This window comes from Zea mays, chromosome 1, assembly GCF_902167145.1.
Source record: "Zea mays cultivar B73 chromosome 1, Zm-B73-REFERENCE-NAM-5.0, whole genome shotgun sequence".
Lineage (NCBI taxonomy): Eukaryota > Viridiplantae > Streptophyta > Magnoliopsida > Poales > Poaceae > Zea > Zea mays.
In genome coordinates this window covers 53,474,131-53,482,579 of record NC_050096.1, presented here as the reverse complement: position 1 = coordinate 53,482,579, position 8,449 = coordinate 53,474,131, and the positions used below count along the sequence as shown (strand labels likewise).

General features: G+C 52.2%; 1 protein-coding gene across 1 annotated transcript; it reads left to right on the top strand.

Moving 5' to 3' along the window:
• The first annotated feature begins 824 nt into the window (after positions 1-824).
• On the top strand, positions 825-2,947 carry LOC103634602 (NAC domain-containing protein 92). Its single transcript, XM_008657013.3, has 3 exons — positions 825-1,250; positions 1,421-1,698; positions 1,845-2,947. Exons 1-3 carry the CDS (start codon positions 1,043-1,045, stop codon positions 2,412-2,414), a joined length of 1,056 nt encoding a protein of 351 aa, XP_008655235.1. The 5' UTR covers positions 825-1,042; the 3' UTR covers positions 2,415-2,947.
• Positions 2,948-8,449: the final 5,502 nt, after the last annotated feature.

The following is an 8,449-nucleotide window of genomic DNA, read 5'->3' as shown; positions in this document are numbered from 1 at the left end:
CGTTGCCGCGTTAGCTGTGAACCGGCGAGCGAGTGAATATTCCGCAGGCCAGTGGAGGGGAGCGGGCCATTACGATTAGGACAGGTAATTTGGAGTTAGCTTAGGGCTTGTTCGGTTATTCCCAATACACATGGATTGGATGGGATTGAAAAAATTAAGAAGAGGTTTGACTTGTTTGGGATTCAAACCCATCCAATCTCACTCAATCCACATGGATTGAGAGCTAACCGAACAAGCCCTTAGGTGGGGCAGTCACAGGCACACAGCAGCTACCGGCGGTAAGAAGTGAGGGGAAGGGCCCCCCGGTCCCCGCCGGACGGGGTCCGTCGTCTACAAGCCGCCCTCCGCACGGCTCTCCGCTCCCGGCCCGTCACAGCGTCGATACGACTATAGATGGCCAAAAAGCACGAGGCCCGTGAGCCCGGCACGAAGCCCGCTTTTTGGGCCCGGTCCGAACCCGGCACGGTAGAATAAGCGGGCGGGCTTGGACAGGAAACTAGGCACGGCGGGCTAGCCCGGCACGGCCCGTTTACCTCTAAGCCCGTTAAGCACGGTTTTTTTACACTAAAACGTGCTTACCGGCCCGTTTAGCCCGCTTTTTGGCCCGTTTTTTTCGTGCTAAACGGGCCGGCCCGGCCCGTTTAGGCCCGCTGCGGGCCGGGCTTGGACAGAAAATTAAGCCCGCTGGCACAGCAGGCCCGGCCCGGTTTTTGGCCGGGCTTCACCGGGCCCGGGCCGGGCCGGGCCGGGCGGCCCGTTTGGCCATCTCTAGATACGACCCTGTTCTATATAATGCCGCCCCAGCCCCTCCCTCCGCTCCTCCAGTCCAAGCCCCCTTGCCTTCTTTCTCAGCTCACCTCTCTCTTTCACGCACGCCTCTCTCTCTCTCTCTCTCTCTCTCTCTCTCTCTCTCTCTCTCTCTCTCTCTCTCTCTCTCTCTCTCTCTCTCTCTCTCCTTATCTGTCCTGAGGCAGCCATTTCCTCTTCCGATCGTGGAGAGGCTTGGAGTGGAAGGAGGCTGCTGGTTTTCGGCACGGCGGAGATGTCTGAGGTGTCGGTGATAAACCAGGCGGAGGTGGAGGACGCGGGCGCCGGGCAGCTGATGGACCTGCCGCCGGGCTTCCGCTTCCACCCCACCGACGAGGAGATCATCTCGCACTACCTCACCCACAAGGCCCTCGACCACCGCTTCGTCTCCGGCGTCATCGGCGAGGTCGACCTCAACAGGATCGAGCCATGGGACCTGCCAGGTTAGCACTGCGCGCTACTGCTTGATACGTCCTCACCTCAAAGAGCCAAATAGACCTGCACCTCTTTTTTTTTTGACTTTGTGCTTGTACTAGTAGTACTTCTCTTTCTCTCGGCTGGGAATCATGGCGGCCTAAATTTAACTGGGAAGCTTGCGTTTTGATTTCTCCAGGCAGGGCCAAGATGGGGGAGAAGGAGTGGTACTTCTTCTGCCACAAGGATCGCAAGTACCCGACGGGCACGCGGACCAACCGCGCCACGGAGACCGGCTACTGGAAGGCCACCGGCAAGGACAAGGAGATCTTCAGGGGCCGCGGCGTCCTCGTGGGCATGAAGAAGACGCTCGTCTTCTACCGCGGCCGCGCGCCGCGCGGGGAGAAGACCGGATGGGTCATGCACGAGTTCCGCCTCGAGGGCAGGCTTCCCCAGCCGCTCCCGCGCTCCGCCAAGGTCCGGCCCTCGTGTACTTACTCGTTCCGTCGTTCGGCGTTGCAAGCAAGTCTCCTGCCCTTAATTTCCGGCCGGTGGGCGTGGGCTAACAAGTCCCCTCTCTTCTTTTTCTTGCCGCCTTGTCCTTTTTGTTGCGTGCGGTGCAGGACGAGTGGGCCGTGTGCAAGGTGTTCAACAAGGAGCTGCAGGCGGCGAGGAGCGAGCCATTATTGGCGGCGGCCGGCGCGGCGGAGCTCGAGCGCGTGGGCTCGCTGGGCTTCCTCAACGAGCTCCTCGACTCCGCGGAGCTGCCGGCCCTCGTCGGAGCCGACGTGGACGAGGTGATCGACTTCAAGGGCCCCGCCCCCGCGTCCGTTCCGGACGCGAGCTACCTCCCGGTCAAGATGGAGGAGCACGCGCTGCTGCAGATGCAGCAGTGCCAGTACCAGCCGCCGCCCCCGATGTTCTACCCGAGCCAGTACTTCTCTCTTCCGGCGATGAACTCCGGCCACCTCCCCCCGGCGATCCGGAGGTACTGCAAGGCGGAGCAGCAGGTGGTCTCGGCGCAGACGGCGTCGGTGATCAGCCCGTCCCGCGAGACCGGGCTCAGCACCGACCCCAACGCGGCGGGCGGCTACGCGGAGATCTCGTCGGCGGCGACCCCGTCGTCGTCGCACCAGTTCCTGCCCGAGCTCGACGACCCGGCCCTCAACCTCGCCGACCTCTGGAAGTACTGAAGCCTGGGCGACGATCGACCGGTGGCTGGGCCGCCCACCCGCCCCGGTCACGTGGTCTGGTTGGTTAATTTGCTTGATTTGATTGATTATCTTGGTCTCTTGTGGGATCTGGGGTTGGTGACCGGTTCGCTGATGCGTCCTCGTTCGTCACCTCCGCCAGGTCCGGCCTCTACTGACCTCGGGTCTGACTAGATTATTATCCGTCCAGACCGCCAGGGGATTAGGGCTTCCTTGTTAATTAATTAATCCTAGGTTCCTTTGTATTGGTCTCTGTACATAGTACTGGTACCCTACTCTGATTGTGTCATTAGCAGTAGCATGATTACTGATAGGATTAATGAAATGGGGGTAGATTAAGGGGGCCTGCATCTGCGTCAGCAATGCAGTGCGTGGGGGGTTTTACGGGTTGATTAGTTAATTTGGGCGCTTGGTGAGCCAGCTAGCGCTAGCTTCATATGTACATGTACTGCCATTAATTGCTGCTTGAGCTCGACATACCATTATGTGAATTTGATGCTTCAGTTAAGCTCTCGTTTACAGCTCGTCCGTCCTCCTCCTGTACCGCTTGTCCGCTTTCCACTTGTTGCCGCTCCTTGCAACGAACGAACGAATCACGCGGTTACGCCTTTTTCCGATATCTAGCCGCAACAGTCTCATGGATGCGATGCGCTGGGTCGGGCCATGAGCGGATCATAGATCATTCCATCCATGGGCCCCGCCGCCGCCATCGTACGCGACGACGCCCGGGGTATGGGTCACCCGCTCCCGTTGGGATCCAAATCCGGCCAATTATTTGGAGGCGACGTCGTCCTCATCGCGCCGGCGGGCGCGGCATGGCTAGCGCGAGGTGGCCTACCCGCCGGCTTCGGCCTTATCTCGTTTCGGAAACCTCAGCAACGCGCCCCTCGCCGACGTCTCTCCACGCGAGAGTAAAAGCCAGAGGAACAGACACACGGGAAACAGAAACCGATCGTGCCAATGTGCCATCACTCGCACATATGGATGGAAACGGATGAATCCCATCCCGTGCCATATGCCATTTTTATCCTCACGGTTTCTGTATTTACCAATTTAGAAACTAAATAAAATAAATAGATTAAAAATTAGTCCATATAAATCAAACATCATTTAATTGGCGGTGGTCTCGAGGATAGTAACACAGTGGCTCTATACCTGTACATGTGGGCCGGCCTGGCCCGACACGACACATGACCACAAAAGCACGGCCCACAAAGGCACATATCTAATTAAGGATCATGTCGTGCCAGCACGTGTGTCTAGTCATCGGCCCACGACACGGCCCACAATTAGTTATGTGTGCCAGGCCGACCCAAATAACCCAAAATGCCTTAATGTGCCAGACCGGCCCATATGTATACAACAACAATACATAAACAAAAAGTATAGAATATATATGACCAAAATAAAACTAAGATGTTTTGTGGGTGCATATTAAAAACCTTTGGTCATAAAGAAAAAATATTACAACTAGCTCAGAAATAATATTCAGCTTTCCGTTCAGTGTTTAGTTGAGTACTATACAGCCATACAAAATACATATACAATAACCATCATCACTATTCACTATCTCCATCTAGGTATTGGTTCTGGAAGGCATATTGAAGCTCTAGATTCTCCAAGTTGTGCTGGTCATGTGAGATTTGATGAACCTTAGTTAAATAATGAGTCTATATTTAGTGGGCCTCGATGTGCCTTAGTTAAATAGGCCGTGCCAGGCCGGCCCATGAGCTTGACTTGAGGCCCAGACACGGCCCACATATTGGGCTGTGCCGTCCCAGGACCACAATTAGGTTGGGCCGTGCCAACAATTGTGTGCTTTGGGCCGGCCTATTAGACACAGCACAAATATACACCTATAGCTGGCTCCATGCAACCAATCCACCATTAGAAAAATATGTTATAGGAGTTTGGTAGACTATTGGACTTTTCTTCACATGTAACGTATGTTTTTTTAATTGTCGTTTCTTTAGGTGTGGTGTCTTAAATTTATGTGTAATCTGGAGCTCCGGATATTTGGCATTGTACTACTTATCTGTTTCTATTATCGGTGCGTCTTAGAATTATATGATTATTGAAGATTTATCTTTTGGATCTATTATCTATTTACCAATACACATCGATTTATGTATTTTAGGCTGCCGTCTGCGACATGCAGTTCTGGCCTAAGTTCCGTTTACCGTCCATTTCCGATCCTTTTCGTCCGTTTCCTACCATCGTTTGTTCCGCTATCGTTACCCTTCCCAGTCGACTTGTTCCTGTTTCCGTTGAAAAAAAAAGGGAATACGAAAACAGAAACGGTTGATCGTTTGTCCGTTCGTTTTCGTCGTTTCTCAGCGACGGGGACGAAAATTGTCTCGCGCGCGTGGGCGGGCGCGGGCCAAGGGACGGCGTCGCCACGGCCCACCGCCTGGTTTCGCTTGTGCGCGCAGCACTCGGTGGCTTGCTTTCCGTCGAATTGGAAGCAAGAGGCTGTGCGGCGCGGCTCGGTGGGCGGAGGCAGCGGACGCCGGGTTTCCGGGGCGGTGTATGGCTGCCAGCCTGCCCGTTTTCACGCTCGTTTGATTTTTTTTTCACGGTTGAGCTCATATCTTAGCTCGATTCATTAATGAGCCAGCTCGAGTTGTTAATGAGCAAGCGCGAACTAAATGAGCTACCACATTTCAGCACAACGAAACTATAACATATCATTTATGTAACAATTGATGAATATGTTATATGTATATGTGGTGTCTATGGCCTATGAGTTAAACTAATGATTGATGAACTATGTCTATATATTAAATTGATCTATGCGGATATCAATGTGGGTTAAATTGATGGGCATGTGTGTGAATTGTGAATCGATGACTTGTATTAATTTGATGGTTACAGTGTTGTGATCTGTAAATCTATGAGTATAATTACTTTTTTCTATTGTTATGTTAGTTTAAAATTAACTAGAAAATAATTATTATGTATATATTGTTTTTTCTACTTGGCTCACGAGCTAAATAGGATAAGCCGAGCTGACTTTATGTCTCTTTAGTTTAATAAGCCGAACCAGTTTAGTAGCTTAACGATTTCGCTCGAACTCAATCAAACACTCAAACCAAGTCGAGTTGGCTTGATATCCCGCCGTACATATAAGGATCATTCTAGTTCGCTCTGAGCCTCTGACAAACGAGCTAGCGCGAATATTCTCCTCTCTATTCTCGCTGCCCAGGCTACGAGGGCGTCGGGACCGGGAGTGACGCAAAAACGACTCCGGCACCGGCAGTAGCTGGTCACCTGACCGCTACCATTGGGTGGTTTCGATTGGGTCGGATCGAACTGTCCAAGTCATTACATCGTGTGACGTCACAACTTTAGGCTCCCGCTCGTTGGCACTCAGCTCTAATTATTACTACAAAAAAAATTATACTAGTACTCTAGACTCTAGTGCTCGTCGTCCTTTCCTTTCTCGTTTCTAGCGGACGAAGTTCGCACAAGTCAGGCCACGTTCACTCACCCAACCAACCAGGCGGGGCGGTATATTTCTCGCTAGGTTCTAGATGATATAGGGACCGTGGACGTGTTAGCAAAGCTCGTGTGTGATCCGGACCGGATCTCTTTTCTAGCGCCGCGTGCTTGTTCCCGCGCTAAATCAATACTCTTGGTCACGGGAGACTAGGTTAATTAATTGGACGTGATGTCCAGATGCAGGTTGCTTTAAGTCTGGTGATTAGGGCGCGGATTTTGTAGGGACTTACCCGGGGATTATTGACGTCGTCGTCGTCGTCGTCTACGGCCGGCCCACTAGCACGCATTAGATAATGTTGTTTAAACGCTTGCTCCCGAGGCTTTCTTCTCTGCATCACCGGAATAGATGCCAGGGCCCTGTTCGCGCGGACGTGACGGCTACTAGCTAACCCGGCATAGGAGGCAGCACCGCAGGAGTCTCCCAGAGCCTTTTTCTTTTCCTGCATCAGAACGGAATCTTCCAATGCTTGGCCGGTTCCGGACATGGACTCTAGAGCGGAACGAGCAGGCTACTTGTCACTGGTCGGTGACTGATGCTATGTTCGTAACGTATCAGGACGACATGTTCGTGATATTTATTACTATTATCATTAGGTGCGCCGAGGTCCACCTGGTCAGTGGCGACCGGTCACCAACTGCAGTCTGCAGGCGAAGAGGAGTTTTGACATATGCGAATTCTAACGCCTCGCTCGAAGATCTCCACAAGCCCGTGGATGCGCGGCTCATGTGCGTTACAATTCGCCGGGAGGAGGTGTGCTACTGTGCTCCGATCCGTCTCCTCCATCGCTTGCGGCCTTCTCTCTTCTCTGCCCTTTGCTTCTTTCGCGCCAGAGCCGCCCAGAGGGCGACACGCGTGCTCTTCCAGAAAACACAGAGCTCAACAGCAAGTGGCCGTTTACGTTACAGTACACCGCTAGCTGCTGCATTTTTCGACAGCTGTGTGTGCAACCTTTTTGTGTGCTCCTCGAGTAGGACTCCTGCAAGAGAGACACGAACGAACCAAATGGATATATTGGCCGGTGGTGATATGATCCCAAATGCTTTTCTGGAAAGGGATCCCAGCGAAAACCCCCCTTTATGATCATAAAGCCTGGAACCCTCGCTGCTGACAATCTGTGTTTGCGCGCACACGCTCTGTCGCTGTCCGCTTGATTTATGCTATCCAAAGACGTTGTTGTTTTTTTTTCTAGATAGAAGAATGATATTCTAGCAGCGCGCTAAGTTCTGTTGCAAGGATGCAAACACGCGCGTTTAATATAAATATCTAGTAGCACTTGGAATGAGTATCATTTTAGCTCAAAATTTGTTGGATTATATAATCTAGTCAGATTATAATCCATAAATTCAAATGTTGTAATTTTTCAGTTTGTTGTTTTCTCATGAATTTGAACGGCCTCATGTTATAACTTTTGCACGAAACTATGAAGTTTTTTCCCCCTCAGTGCGTGACTGCATAAAATATGATGGCCTAGTACAAGTGGCGTGGCATCAGAAACGACTGCAAAAAATCCCCTGCTCATTGCTCGCTCTGGTCGCCCCTGTACATGATGACGGCCTGACGGGCCAGTTCAATCCGCTGCTGCCCGCGTCGCCCTCTTGGGCGCGACGTCGAACGCGCTTGGGCGCGTGCCAGGGCAACGTCGCGTTGCCGCCGTGGCCCCGACCGGTCTCCTCCGATTGGTTGGTCCAGTCTTGGAGTACAAGAAAACAGATACTAGATCTCCCCCAGCACCAGAGGCCAAAAGCCAAACGGGCTTGGAGGACCCACCGGCACCACACTCGTCCGTGTCTCTCGTGATGTTCTAGATGAAAGCCTCGTGCTGTGCACTCACGGTCATGTCTAGGGATGGCAACGGGGAATTCCCCGTCGGGTTTTGGCTCTCCATCTCCGTCCCCGCGACGAAAAAACTTCCCCGCGGGGATCCCCACGAATGCTTGCGGGGGACATTTCTTCCCCATCCCCGTTACCCGCGGGGATAAATCCCCATCGGGGATCCCCGTCCCCGCTTAAATTATAATTAGATCGTACTTCATTTGTTATTAATGTAAAACATTTTCACTTATACACATTGTTAGATGTAAAAATCATTATGTGTACATTAAAATGAACACATTTGTACAACTAGTGATCTCTTGGCAAGATAATCATTTATTTTTATCATTAACTATTATATGAAAACATTGTCACATGTAAGTTTAACGGGTCCCCGCGGGGAACGGGGATGGGGAATGCTTCCCCATCCCCGTCCCCGTTTACCCGTCAGGGGAGAAATTTTCCCCGTTTACATCCCCGTGGGGGAAGAAATTTCCCCATCCCCGTCCTCTAATAGAGGAATTCCCCGCGGGGAATCAGGGATCAGGTCCCCATTGCCATCTCTAGTCATGGCGGATTTTAATTTAACAACGTCTCCGCTACTAGCTGCAAAGCGTTTCTTGCATTGGCTGCCAATAAATGGCCACGGAGCGTCGTGTTATCGCATCCGTTCGGTCGATGAAAAAGGCACCGTCCATGGATT

What these genes read in the sequence shown, in the direction of transcription:
- LOC103634602 (XM_008657013.3), top strand. Translation starts at nt 1,043, where the DNA reads ATGTCTGAGGTGTCGGTGATAAACCAGGCGGAGGTGGAGGACGCGGGC. An exon ending in CGAGCCATGGGACCTGCCAG is followed by an intron (nt 1,251 to 1,420) that starts GTTAGCACTGCG and finishes TGATTTCTCCAG; the next exon opens with GCAGGGCCAAGATGGGGGAG. An exon ending in CGCTCCCGCGCTCCGCCAAG is followed by an intron (nt 1,699 to 1,844) that starts GTCCGGCCCTCG and finishes CGTGCGGTGCAG; the next exon opens with GACGAGTGGGCCGTGTGCAA.